This window comes from Dama dama, chromosome 22 (genome assembly GCF_033118175.1).
Source record: "Dama dama isolate Ldn47 chromosome 22, ASM3311817v1, whole genome shotgun sequence".
In the NCBI taxonomy this organism is placed as follows: Eukaryota; Metazoa; Chordata; class Mammalia; order Artiodactyla; family Cervidae; genus Dama; species Dama dama.
The window spans coordinates 7,899,698-7,914,010 of NC_083702.1; the positions used below are offsets into that span (position 1 = coordinate 7,899,698).

The 14,313-nt window shown below is 44.7% G+C and overlaps 1 protein-coding gene across 1 annotated transcript in view; it reads right to left on the reverse strand.

Moving 5' to 3' along the window:
• Positions 1–741: 741 nt before the first annotated feature.
• Positions 742–14,313, reverse strand: part of EP300 (E1A binding protein p300) — a 64,390-nt gene continuing 50,818 nt past the window's right edge. The window contains exons 21-31 of the mRNA XM_061124457.1: positions 14,245–14,301; positions 13,550–13,627; positions 11,553–11,620; positions 10,767–10,917; positions 10,503–10,649; positions 9,766–9,879; positions 8,907–9,072; positions 7,941–8,105; positions 6,757–6,918; positions 4,266–4,547; positions 742–4,011 (exon numbers count right to left, since the gene is read on the reverse strand). Coding sequence (XP_060980440.1) covers positions 1,837–4,011; positions 4,266–4,547; positions 6,757–6,918; positions 7,941–8,105; positions 8,907–9,072; positions 9,766–9,879; positions 10,503–10,649; positions 10,767–10,917; positions 11,553–11,620; positions 13,550–13,627; positions 14,245–14,301 — 3,565 coding nt within the window. The 3' untranslated portion in view covers positions 742–1,836. The remainder of the gene's footprint in view (positions 4,012–4,265; positions 4,548–6,756; positions 6,919–7,940; positions 8,106–8,906; positions 9,073–9,765; positions 9,880–10,502; positions 10,650–10,766; positions 10,918–11,552; positions 11,621–13,549; positions 13,628–14,244; positions 14,302–14,313) is intronic.

Below are 14,313 nucleotides of genomic sequence, written 5' to 3' on the forward strand. Positions count from 1 at the left end.
GAAGAGGGTCTTCTTTCCTTAGCCCTTAGCAGATGATCCAGTCAGTGTCAATTAAAGCTGTGTTAGAGTAACAAGGAAGACCTGCCAAATGCTGCCAGAGCAGCTCACTCCAGGGTCCTTCTGACTTTTCAGACTTGCCCACAGCAGATGTAATAGTCCGTAGAGGAAGGGCCAGGTCCCTTCCTGTTCTTCAGCACCCAGCTCATACTAGACTCTGTGCTGGCCTCTCTCGGCCTTCCCATTGTGGGTTTTATTTCCAGAGCATCTTTTCTTACAGCCTCGTCCCCCCAGGACTTCTTGGCTGGCGGTCAGCAAAATAAAGTATCATGGAGAACAGGGCTGTACTGCTGCCCCAGCTTCCAGTGGAGCTACTTGTGACTTCAGCAGGTATGACCCCTCAGGTGGTCATTCTTACTCCTGTAAGATGAGGGTGACTAAATGAAGACCAAGCAGTCATACATAGGGGACCACAGAGGAGCTGTATAAAGCTGATAAAGGCTAGTATCAATTCAAATTGGTAAAATTAACATTTAGCTGGTACTTCTCTTTTTCCCTGACAAGTCTTTTTCCAAAATTTTGGATGGATTTATCAAAATCTATTTTAAAAAATCTATCTTTTCACAAAATCACTTCATGTAATAGTTAGGGAGGGCTCTAAGCTAGTGCTTTTACGTTCCGCCCAAAATCCTAGGCGTCAGGCATTTAAACCGATGCAGCCGCAAGAAGTGAAACAAAATCAGGTGTCTGTCTCACACGGTTTATTTAACAATAGGTAATAAGAAATCAAATTTAACAGTCTATACAGTGATCCAAAGTTCATATTTATAAGTAATCAATTTTAATCGCATGATTTACAAGTTGAGGGTTTTTGCTTTCTATTTTCAAGTTTTACAGAAAGTGTGTGTGTGGGGGGTGGGGGCAGGGTAAGGAGGAAGAAAGCAAGCACAGAAGAAACCCCAGGGACATTTTGCATGTTAAAATCATCCCACTGGAATCGTTTCTTACCCTCTTTTTAATTTTTTCCTTTGTTAGATGTAAAAATAACGAAAAAAATTCTTTCAAGAAACAGAACCACAATATATATAATACATCAATTTGGCAGCTGCCCCTGTATATTTTGAAAAAGTCATTTTTCTCTCTACATGTACAAATTACTTTAATACTTGAAGTTTTTACGATCAGACTTACGGAATAGAAAATTTTCTGGAGCACAAAAGTTGACTTGAGGGGAGCAAAGGGGTTTTTTTTTTTTTTTTTTAAACATTTTTAAAAGAATGAACGTCTTTGCACCCAGAGAAAAAAAATTGGTATTTTAATATATATTTATATATATTTATATATATATAGAATGTAATTTTAAAGTAACATTAACCCCTTTTGTCCTCTGGTTTTAGAAATGTTCTTTTAACTCTTTCATAAAGTGAGGAAAATAGGGAAAAATGTCAACCATCTGCACCAGTAAATAATAACTATTAATATTACATATTTTCATTAATTTAAAAAAAATAATAAAACCTATTGGAGGTGCAAGGCAGGAGCGTGTGGTTGGCTTCACAGACCTCAGCCTCCTCCCAGTGCACACTTGAACCAAACACACAAGGGAAAAAAACAGGCTGGTAGTAACCAGCCATAACAAAAATATATTCTTTGTATTCTATCACCCCTCAGGTTCATCTCGCATGTTTGCTGGAAACCACAAACAGCTACTGCACAGTTCTTATGTGTTCCAAGGAAAATTGTCTCTTAGGCTAAGAAAGATTCAAAAAAATTGTTTGCAGTACAAAAAGTCTTAAGAGAAAATAATTTTTTTTGCTCCCAAAATACTACAAGGTGTCTCTAGTGTATGTCTAGTGTACTCTGTGAGAGGTTTGAATTCAAGTCTGAGTTGTCGGTGCCGAGTCCCAGGTCCGTGGCGCTCGCACCATGGAGGTTTGCCATGCCTGGATTGCTAGCGAGCTGAGAGAGCATCGAATTCTGGTCCGGGCTGGCAAAATGCCCTTGTTCCATGGGGTTGCCCTGGGCAGCGACCAGTCCAGGATGTGGAGAACTGGTCTGTGGGGAGACGTGGTGTGGAGAAGGCTGAGGCTGCATCCGTGGGGAAGGGCTGGAGTGGGGGGGCTGGGACTGCGGCCGTGGAGAAGGGACAGGCTGGGGAGATCGCACTTGATTGGAGAGAGACGGGATCTGCTGGCCTTGGAGGTGCGGGGACTGAGCCTGACTCGGGAGCATGTGCTGCTGGGGGCTCATGGGGTTGGGCTGGGCCGGGGAGCCCATCTGTTGCTGAAGGAGCCGCTGCTGGTAGGCCTGCAGACTGGCTCCCGCCTCTGCTCCCAGGGCCTGTGGGAGCTGACCCATCTGTCCCATGTTCCCTTGCGGTATCTGCTGCATGTGATGCTGCATTCGCGGTGGCGGCTGCTGCTGCGGGGCAGGGTAGCCCACACCCTGGGGGGGCTGGAACTGGTTGTGGTTGGCCAGCCCCGGGCCCATCCCCGGCCCCGCTCCCTGCTGCTGCTGCTGCATCATCTGCTGTCTCCTCAAGATGTCTCGGAATTGCGAGGGCATGGTGCTGTGATTCATATTCATCTGCTGAGCCTGCGGGCTCATCCCGCCCATGGGCGGTGGGAGCTGCTGCTGCTGCGTGGGCTGCTGGGGCAGGCCGGCCCTCGGGACGCCTGCCTGCATGGGGTTCAAGTTCTGCATGGCGGGGCTGGAGTGGACCCCCTGCTGCGCCGGCATGGCGGGGGGCTGCAGGCCCGGCTGCCCAGGGAGGGGCTGCGGGTTGGAGCTGGCGTACTTGGCCGCCCGCTGCTTGATGAACGCGGCCAACAGCTGGGGGTTGGCGTGAAGGATGCTGAGCACCTGTTGCTGCTGCAGAGGGGAGCTGGGAGACCTGAGAGTCCGCAGGAGGTTCTGTAAGGCTTGTTGAGACACAGTGCCTGGCTTGAGAGGGCTCACACCTACCTGGCCCAGGCCCGGCTGGGGAGGTATGTTCAGGGGCTGCCCATGCTGTGACACTGACATCATGGCTGGCCGGGGCATCCCGGACTGCAGCTGCTGGGGCTGGGGCAGTCCTCCCTGGGCCCACGGGGATTGCTGCTGCATGCCAGTGGGCCCCATTCCTGGCTCCAAATGCCCACCAGGCCCTCTGGCCATGGGGGGCGGGTTCATACCCATGGGGGCCATGGGAGTCATCTGCGGCATCTGGTGCTGGATTGGCCGCTGAAAGATTTGCACGTGGGCCATCTGGCGTTGCGTCTCGGCTGCCCTCTGAATCTGCATGGCCATTTCCACTGCTGCAGGTGGGGGTCCCGGAAGTGGGGGCTGAGCAGTCTGAGGCGGGGTCGGGGGGGTCACCTGGCCTGCTGCCTTGCCCTGGGACACCGGGCCAGCAGCTTGAGTCCTGGGCAAGTAGGGCGGCATGTTGTTGGGAGGCGTGGGCTGGGGCTGAGAGGGGGGCGGGGGCTGGGGCGTCTGTGGGGTGGTGGGCTGCTGGCCTGTCGGCGTGGTCGGGGTGGCAGGGGTCGGGGAGGGCAGGCCCTGCTGCTGCCCCACCACACCAGTCCGCTGCATGCTGGCCATCCTCCGGCGCAGCATCTGGGCCTGCTGGAGCCGGTGCTGCAGCTGCTGTTGCCGGAGCTTCTGCTTGATGTTGAGGCAGAAGGGCACGGGGCACTTGTTCTCCTGGCAGTGCTTGGCGTGGTAGCAGCACAGGGCGATGAGCTGTTTGCAGATGGGGCAACCGCCGTTGGTCTTGCGCTTGCAGCCCTTGGTGTGCTGCACCACCCGCTTCATCTTCTGGCAGGACGGCAGCGAGCAGTTGGCATTGCGGCACTGGCAGGCGTGCACCAGCGACTGGATGCAGCGCTGGATGCTCAGGCGGCGGGAGTCTCCTGGGCTCTGCGTGGCGGCAGCCTGCTGGTTGTTGCTCTCATCGTCGAGCCCCAGCCCGAGCTTCTCCATCTTGTGGTCGTGGTTTTTAGTGTTGTAGCAGGTGATACACAAGTCATAATCCTGGGGAAAACACAGGTGCAGGTCAACACTCCAGGATTCAAGCCATTCAAAGGCATTTACATATCCTGCTTGGGCTAAAAAGCTCCATTTTAGAGAAAGCTGCTTTAGCCCAACCACTCAAATCTGAGACCAGGCCCCACTTGGCCTGTTCTGGTCCTCACACTGGCCCCGGAGCCTGCCCCCAGGCCAGGACCACCTCTGAACTGCCTCTCATGTACCTGGAAGCCCCTAGCCCTCCCCGCCAAGGGACCTACCTCACACACGGTGCAATGCCAGCGTGTCTCCACGTGGTGCTTGCACTCGTTGCAGGTGTAGACAAAGCGGTCCTGGCTCTGGGTGTGCAGCTCCACCAGCATGCACATGGTGGACCACTGGGCTCTTCGCAATGACGAGAACTCCAGGTGCTTGTCCCTTGCAAGGGTGAGAAAGGCATCCCGCCCGTCCATCAGGTCACAGGGGATGAGGGGGTCAGGGTCAACGATGGGAGGCAGGGAGTTGGCAGCAGGGCCAGCAATGAGACGGATCACAAAGAAGACCTGCAAAACAGACAGTCTCCTCTGGACTCTGGAACTAGAGTACTGCACACAGCTGGGCCAGGCTGCGCACCTGGGGGGCTGGGATGCCTGGCTTCATTTTGTGACCACCCTGCAAGGTTACACGATACAGCCCTCGTTCTCTTGCTTCATGCACTTCTGTTCTCTTTTTTGAAACTGACTACAATGGCCTAAAACATCTACATCTTATGTTTCCTACCTCATTCAGTAATTCTTCAAAAGAAGAATGGTCAGATACAGCGCCATACAGGGGACATTCTGCTTCAAAGAGGTCAACTTTTAAGATGCAATCCATGGTTTAACCTGACTCTAATCATAAGGAAACAAATCAGAAAAACCTAAATGGATAGACATTCTACAAAGCAATTGGCCTGGAGTCTTCACAAAATGCCCATGTCATGAAAGAAAATAAGGCCAGGAACTGAGACACGGCAACTCAACTCATGGAGCAGAGGCGCAGATGGGAGGTGGCGGCGGGGGTGAAGTGTCCTGAGTGTGAAGTCACAGCACACTTATGCAGAGCGTGTCCTCTGTCTTAGAAGGAGCTTACTGAAGTAAAATGTGGCAGAACGTTAACTGGTGAATCTAGGTGAAGGAACCAGGAGGGCATCTTCTGTAGAACCTTCCTCTAAGTTTGGAAGGAAAAAAAATTGGTAGGGGTGGGAAGAATATAAAAAAGCAAAACCTCCTTTTTCCTTGCTACAGAAACAGAAAAATTTTTTGTTGAAGTTTAAAAACACCACAACCACTGATTCCCATAACCACTGGTATAAAGGCTCCAAGAGGAAGCTGCTATTATTTCTGTAATAATAAAAAGTAAAATGGAACCTTGAAGAGATCAAGAATTTGTAACTGGGGGAAAAAAAAAAGAAACTTATAACTGCTGTATTGCTCACTATATATATTCTGTCAGTATTTTTGAGGCTGAAAATCTGTGCAAACTGGCAGTATTTGTTACATATCTGGGCAGCAGTGTTGGCATAGAACAAAAGTCAGGAAAAAGAACATAGTGACTTTCCTGGTGGCCCAGTGGTTAACACTGCACTTCTGCTGCAGGGGCATGGGTTTGGCCCCGGGGTGGGGGTGGGGGACAGGACACAGGACTAAGATTGCGCATGCCACAAAACAACACAGGACAAGAGCGTTCACCCTGAGTAAAGATGTATGAAAGCAGAGTTAAAAGCTCAAAGGAGGACTGTGCTTTTGACCTTGCGACCTGGTGACTCCCTAGGAAATCTTCACTAGGGCCAACCTCCAATAACAGCCATTGTGACTGATTCTGCTGTATGTCACCCTAGAGCTAAAACAATAGCTAAATTTAATAAACTGATCACATTAGATTCTAACTAACAGGAGACTACTACCCACATATTCTTCAGATGATCTATCTACAACTGAAGTCACACCTATTACAACATACTCTAGGGGCCTTTTCCAATCGCTGTTATGACAGAGTTCCACACCTAAAATCAAGCCATCAGTTCCCTCTCCACATTAATAGCCTCTTCCTGTGAAGAACTTGATGTCTGAACATGGAGGTAAACAGATTTTAAACAAACCAACATGACCCTTCACGATGCCTCATCTTACCAACAATAATGTCGAAGGGGAAAAAATCCAACATACTCATATTCCCAAACAATAAACAAACAATATAAATAATGAAATAATTCAAAGTTTTAACTTTGCTGTGAAGGCATTCACAAGTGCATATATGAAAGTTTAACTTTTCTTCAATTCTCTCCATTTGCCAATTCCCTTTCAGTAAGGCAAAACATTCATTCGTTTTGTCAAAGTTCCATTAGAAACCTGAATGGCCAAATGGAGTTCTAAGGGGCTTTGGTGTAAAGCAAAACCACAAAGATACCCAAAAGATATCCAACAAGCCAATCTTCTGAACAATGGACAGAAACACAAACATAAAACTGGTTACAAACAATAGGATCAGACAAACTATGCTTACACTTTCCCCAACACCATCTAGCTTTGTAACAGCTACAAATCTAAGTAAGACACCTTACCATTTCCTGTTCTCACCACCCTCTTTTTGCTTTCTTCTCCCTCAAATGATTTTCTTCTTTCTGAGTTTCAAATGATCTGGTGTTCACATCATAAATACCAACTATGGTGGGGAGTTCTGGAGGACCCTGGCCTTGGTTTTTCCACTCTGGGGGCTGTTCTCTTATCTTACCTCTTTGTGCTTCTCCATGGTGGCATACAATTTCTGTGAGAGGTCGTTGGATACGTTAGGCATGCCTGGCTTCTTCTTATTGCCCCGACTCAGGCTGCTCTTGTTTTTGCTAGTTTTCTTGTTGTTCTTCTTTTTAGCATTTTTGCTGTCTCCCTTTGTCACCTGCAGGTTAGCATAAGAGAACAAGAAAATGTTAATAACTCTTTGTCAAGAGACTGTTTAGAAGTTTAGAACAGTTAATAACTGTTAAGAACAAGTTTCTAATCGAGCAACAGATCGTAACCTAACAGCTGCTCTCTCTTCATTGCTCCTCTTTCTAAAGCTGTTGTTTACAGTAAACTAAGGTTTACTCATGTTTTTGCATTAATTTTCTCCCAGTGCAAAATCGCTGCTGCTATCTCTTTATTAGATACCAACAGCCAGCAAAAGCTGCGGACCAGGAGCCACCTTAGGTGGAGCCAGGCCATACCAAATCTGAGGATGGGAGAGGAGTGAGCCGCAGGTGGTGAAGTGTGCATGGGAGTAGGGAGCCAAAGGCCCTGGCTCCATTTCCTTTGACTCACTTTCTAAAATTTTATGGACCTACTATTAAAAAAAGAACCTTTAAATCGAGGAGTCTAAATTGCAGGCTGTAAAGAATTCTTAGACTAACGGTGACTTCAGTAGTTCAGACTCAGCAAGGGCAATCAAGATATACTACAGGGAAATAAATGACAAGAAAAAACTCCTCAGATGACCTGCTATTAGGCAGCTTCTGTTGGGGGGACTGGTAAACTCTGGCCCAGATCTGTTTTTTGTACGGGTAAGAATAATGGTTTTTACATTTAAATGGTTGTTTAAAGAAGAAAAACAAGAATGTGCTGGAGACAATATATGGCCTGTAAGGCCTGAAACATTCATAATTCAGACTTTTGCACAAACAGTCTATCAACCTTGTGTTCTAGACAGGTAATGTTCTGTTCTCCAGGGTTTCCATTACTAGAAATCCAAGATTCCACTTAAAAATGAGGTCTGGTGCTAAAAGGGCTTAAAATCTCTAAACTAGAACCATAGTTAACTTATCTACACCAATATTCCCCGCCTGCCCAGTTTAGAGCGCTGAGAGCTCCAGGGCCCGCTGGAAGCCTCAGCCCACTTCTGGGTCACACGAGCAGAGGCGGGACAGGGAAACGCGGAGCTCTCACATCTGTGCTCTCGTTGCTGGTGTTCTCCTCCCGCTTCCGCTCCTCCTCCTCCTGCTCTAGTTCCTTAATGCTCTCTTCCAGGACGTTGGGCCAGAAATCACCCTCAAAGTAGGGCAATTCCTTCGCACTTGTCAATCGATCTTCAGTAGCTTGTTTTAAAATATCCTGTGAAAATATCCAAGAACAAATAGCAATGTAAATATCCAAGAACAAATAGCAATGTCTATTTTTTTGGGAAAAAAACAAAAGCGTTTATTATACAGCAGCAGAGTCACAGCTAAAGGACGCAAGAAACATGAAAAACCAGATGTGTCTTCTGGAAGACGGCAGGGATTTTATGCCCAAGCCTGGTGCCTGGGGAGACAGTGTCGCCAACAGGGAAAGGTCTGGTCTGAAGTCAGCATTTCTGACTTCCTCCTTCCTCTACCCGTGAGGACAGGCAGATTATCTGCCTTTATGTAACCAAGTGACAAATGCCTCTGTCGGGAACAAAGGCAGAGGCAGCAGCATTCACACCCGTGCCTCTAGCACTCCTGAGACAGAATGCAGTGTGATGGGAGGCACACTGGCCTTGCAAAAATCCTAGAAATATTGGCCGTTTCTACTGAGAGATATGTTCAGAAAAATCCCAGTTACAGATGCTAGAAACCATATAGCTGGGCTGCTTATTAGGACAATACCAGTTCATGCTTCCCTCCCCATGAGTAAAAACAGGTAAGAAATTTAACAGCTCAAGTTTCTTATTATGAGATACCCTACAGTCACAAATCATTATCAAATATTTTGCTGAGTCTACTTCATCTTAATAGTAATTAAGGGGAAAAAACCCTGCTATCAAATTAGCTTAATTTTACAAATTACATGGAAGAGTGAGAAGAAACACAAGATTTTTGTTAAGGCAGTAAAACAAGTGGAATATAGAGCAGCGGGACTAGTCAAGCCACAGTGCTGTCACCCCGTCCTGACCTTGTAATCATGGACGATTCGCTCGGACACAGCTTTGTCGAGCATCTTTTTGTACCACTCCTGCAGTCGCTTGGGCTTGGGTATCTTCTGGTCAGGGGGGTGGCAATGGAAGATGTAGTCGTCTCCTTCACTTGGCGGACATGCCCAAATATGCCCTGTTGTGTATCTAACAACACAGACAGAAGGAACACTGAAGAGAAAGATCATCCATTCTAGAAATAACTCCTCCACTTTAAACCCCAAAGAGGAATCAGTACAGAAACCAACGATTCCTCAAGATAACACGAAGTATGTGATCTATGCCAAAACTAGGCATAACCCTGGATCAAAAAAATCTCCAATTTGCATTTAAAGACCAAACAAAAGCTACAATGCAAAGGAAAGTCAATCCATGTCAACAAGAGAGTTAAATGAAATGCAAACTATCAAGAGGAGTAATCTGCAAGGTGAGGTGCTAAACGTTCTCAAGCACATATATACCTTGAAGGTAAGGAACCAGTATGAAGGAGTTTTGTATCTCCAGAACTTAGTGTGATTTTGGTTTTGATACTCAGAGGTGTGAAAGGACCAAGTGTGGTTTAAAGTTCTGGCTCTTCAAATCAAACTGTATCAAATGGCTTAACTGAACAAAATAAAGTAATTTGGGATGGGTGCAACCAGCGTCACAATATTCATTTCTTTCCCATGGCAAAGCCAAAAATTTCAAAGGGTCTCCAAATTATAGTTCTGCCAGATGAAAGCCAAAGTGGAGGAGAAAAAACCAAAAAGTCACGTATTTGCACGTACTATACCTCACCAAAATACCACAGTGGTGATCAGTTTAAAACTAATCAGCCTAAGCATTTGTTTTTATGCTTACCCTAATTTCTTGACATATTCCAAATATCCAATTAGGATTTCATGATAGACTGCAGTCCTCAAGCATTTAGGACGGAAGAAGTGAACACTATCGAGGTATGATATGTATACTCTCCTGTATCACATGGGGAGAAAGAAGCCAGGTCAAGTTGCATAATGAGTTTCTATGATGTGGCTAAAGACATCTCTCTCTCCTGAGCCCTTTGCTTACCTTGTCATTTTTAATGCTTATCACACAACATTACAGTTATTTAGATAAATGACTAGATCATGAGAGCCCATGAGGGGAGTTTTGTGGGTCTGTGGCTCTATTACCATTTCAGCACCTAGGGGGGCCTCAGACACAGCATAATCAGTCACTATTGAGCGATCCAAATACATTCTGGCAGCACTCTTATTCTGGCTTTTATACTACGTGGAAAATTCTACACCATATTCTACTTCACTCGTGTGACATTCTTTCACATCTATCTCAAGAATGTACTTGACACAACCTCGATTTAAGTGCATTTTCTGAAAAGTCATATTTTAGGCTGCCATTCATATGCCTTTCCCCATTATTATGAACAAGAAAGAGCAGTATTTTCTATTTTTTGGGGGTTTCACTTCCATACTACACACTTGAGAACTTGCATTTCCAAAAGAAGATCAAACATTTTCTTATTCACTATGCTTGTTCACCTTACTGTAATTTCAAACTTCCATATAAATTAGAAAGTAGCCACAGTAAAATCCTACCTCTGGTTGGGTGGAGGGCAGTCAGAGCCATACTCTTGAACGTGCATACCAAAGAAGCACAAATCAACACCATCGATCTCTTCGAAGGCAAAGAGGGCTTTGGTTCGATATGGAAAGGATTCTGCCATCTCTCCACTATCTACAAATCTATACAATTCACAGTGGAGGGAAAAAGTACATTTGATTCAGATTAGAATCATCAACAGTAACTATGTGTGAACAATTGTGGATCCACAGAGAAGAAAGGGGGAAATTACTAGATACCTTGCTTTCATGCCTGGTTTGACTTCCACAGTTTTATCAGAAGCATGAACTACTCGAACAGTGACCTCTCCTGACTCAGGGTGATTTTGTCGCCTCAGAAACTCATTCACACGATTCTCCAGAAATGTTCCAAGCCTGGTAGATGGCAGTCCTAGGAATTTACAAGTTACAAGTTCAGGAGTAACCAAGGTGCACATTTATTACTATCAGTCAAATTTCAATACCATATCTCATTTCTGCTTTTTCAATACTAGAAAGATTATCACTGACTCAATGGACATGAATTTGAGCAAACTCAGGGAGATAGTGGAGTACAGGGGAGCCTGGCATGCTGCAGTCCAAGGGGTTGCAAACAGATGAACACAACTTAGCGACTAAACAACAACAACACAGAACAGCAGAAAACTGCAGAGGCATCGACCTACAAACTAAAACTACTGCCACCCCACCCGATGGAGAAGATCCACAGGGCTAAATGCAGCCCCACACAAAACTGAGGGAAGCACTCGTGGGAGGCAATTCTGGCCTCTATCAGGAAATGTCTTGGAACAAGAAAAATACACCTGCTCTTTTAACACATTATTAGGTGCAATTAATTTCACACCAAAAAGGATATTACAGATATTTACCTATGGAAAAATTATTTGGTGTTTAGTTTGGTTAAATATTTTAAATAATATTCATTATTTTAATGAATAATTTTTATTCATTTTATATAATTCATTCTGGATGTTAATTTTAAACAGTGAAGTTTTCCCAAAATTTACCTGTAAGAATGGAACTTACTTTTAGCGGAAAATTTATTTTCTTTTCTAGTTCGTGCAGTCTTCTTTAAACAACCATCACAGACAAATCTAAAATGTAAACCAAGACTTTGTTTAAACAACTTAGAGAAGCATTTAAAGTAACGCACTCTACAGAATCTATCTTAAGTATGTGTAAAGTTGAAATAAACAACAACAAAAAAACAACCTGGGAGAAATATAACCAATGTACAAAGAGCTTTCAGAAAACATTAAGAAAAGATAAATAAGTAAAAGACATGAAGAGCATACAAATTAGCTTACATGTGCAAAAATGGTGAAGAATCACAGGTTAAAGCCAAAATTTTATTTTTTGGCCAATCACATAAGTCTATATGCTACCGGTGAATATAAAGGGACATTTTGAAAGCAGCATTATTAGATTTTATATGTACATTCTCTTTGTTCCAGCAATTACATAAGGATGTGTGCATAAGTAGAATTTCTGAGAAAAACTGGACACCACATAAGTACTCATCAACCAGCTGGCTGACCTTCAGTTGCAAGGATCACTGCAAGTCTCGTGATCCTCACCTACTCTGTAATGAAAGAGAGAAACCTATCTAAAGACAAGCTTATCTACTACAATTTTCCTCAGTGTTTTTTTTTTTTTTCCTCCTGGAAATTTTGTTATTTAGCCTCCTTTCCCCTCATGACCTCTGAATTAGCATCAACACTCAGTCCAGGAAGAAAGCAGAAGAGAGAGTTGAGCTCCCATCTTGATGAGAGTCACTTAATGCACAGACATCCCCTCCCCAACCCTTCCCTTGAACAGAGCTGGGAGCAGCCTCATTCCTGGAGAGCAAGAGGCAGCCGTGGCAGTAAACATTTAAGTGTCACAATGGACAAAAATCCACTTATTTCCGTGAAAGGCACTGATGATATGCAGCCTGGGTAGACATGTGGAGAATAACTCAAGAAACAAAACACAAGGCCCAAGAATATCTAGTTCACTGAAGTCTGTATCTCATCATTTTCATGCATCTCTGCCTTTCAGGGGGGAACACCCATGTTACCTGTTATCCAACTGCCCAAAAGACTTTAAATAATTCAAACTCTAACCAGGCCACCATTCAGTATACAATCTCACTGCAATGTTCTCTCAGAAGCAGAAACAAACTCGTCGTTTTGGCGTCCTCCATTATCCATATCATCTAGTCTACTGCAATATTAGCAACATTCAAAATCTGTGAGGTTTAGCTGACACAACTAACATTTTAAGGGCTTTCCTATAGATCAGTCAGTAGAGTCTGCCTGCAGTGTGGGAAAGCTGTTCTATCCCTGGGTTGGGAAGATACCCTGGAGAAGGAAATGGCAACCCACTCCAGTATCCTTGCCTGGAAAATCCCATGGACATGGAAGCCTAGTGGGCCACAGTCCATGGGGTCACAGAGAGTTGGACGTGACTGACTAACACTTAGCTGTGTCTAACATTTCCTTGCTAGTTTCTAGGTGCTACAGATTTCCTGTTACCTCTATTGATAAATCCTCTCTATTTACTTTTGATGCACAATGACCACCAAAGAATTTAGAAAAAATGAACCAGCAGAGAGAAGTGTTTATACATGGACTGAAGTGAAGTCGCTCAGTCGTGTCCGACTCTTTGCGACCCCATGGACTGTAGCCTACCACGATCCTCAGTCCATGGGGTTTTCCACGCAAGAATACTGGAGTGGGTTGCCATTTCCTTCTCCAGGGGATCTTCCCGACCCAGGGATCAAACCCGGGTCTCCCGCATTGTAGGCAGACGCTTTACCGTCTGAGCTACCAGGGAATCAAACTAACACAATGCAATAAGAGAACACCTGTTTTGGATTCCAGGTTCGTTAATGTTTCAAAATTGAATTTTAATGACCTTTTCCCAATCCAGAGAATAATTCTAAGAGGCAATAATCTTGACGTTAAAAGACAATCATTGCAAAGATGACAAAAACTTGCTAAAGTTCGCAACAAAGTCTGGGGAAAATACTGATGCCTCACCCTGATGGCCAGATGATCTCATGATGAAGGACACAGATCTGATGCATCTTTCTCCCACACTCTGTACACTCAACAAACCTGCAAAGGCAAAACGTCGAGTTAAATCCAAAACTTTAACCAAATCAAAGCTGCTACTATTTCTCATTTTCTGGCAATTCAAAAGATGGCCAAAATCATGTCCAAAGAATTGAACTAATAGTGTTTAAAAGCTCTTTAGTATAACAGGTAGAGCGAATCTCAAATACAGTTAAATTCAGTCATTAAACGAGAACTAAGACTATGGAGTAAGAAGTGAAGGAAAAGATGACTGCTGCTTAAACCTCCGAGTCTGACACCATCCTGTCCATTCCAGGAATGCCTAGTACCAGTACATCTCTGTACCTCTGAAAGGTGTCACAATAAAGGAGGGAATTATGAAATGGCTGGAAAATATAGAGGACAAAGCTGGAATAATGGCACTGAGCAGAGGTAGCTTGGCGCTTCACCTGAACCTATAAAGCACCAAAATATTAGGAAGATGTAGTGAAATGTAAATGTAAACCATAACCTCAATTTTTAACATTTCTACCTTTTTTGCTAGATGTAGGTTACAGATTTAGCCCAAGAATAATAGCATCATCACACTGGCTCCACAAACCAAGAGAATGAAAGGAAGAAGGGAAATGAAAGTGTACTATTCAATGGGAACTACTTACAGTTCAGGATCCAGAGTGTCATTTTTTCTCTTTGAAAATTGTTCTTTATTTATTGTACTAAGAAAAGAA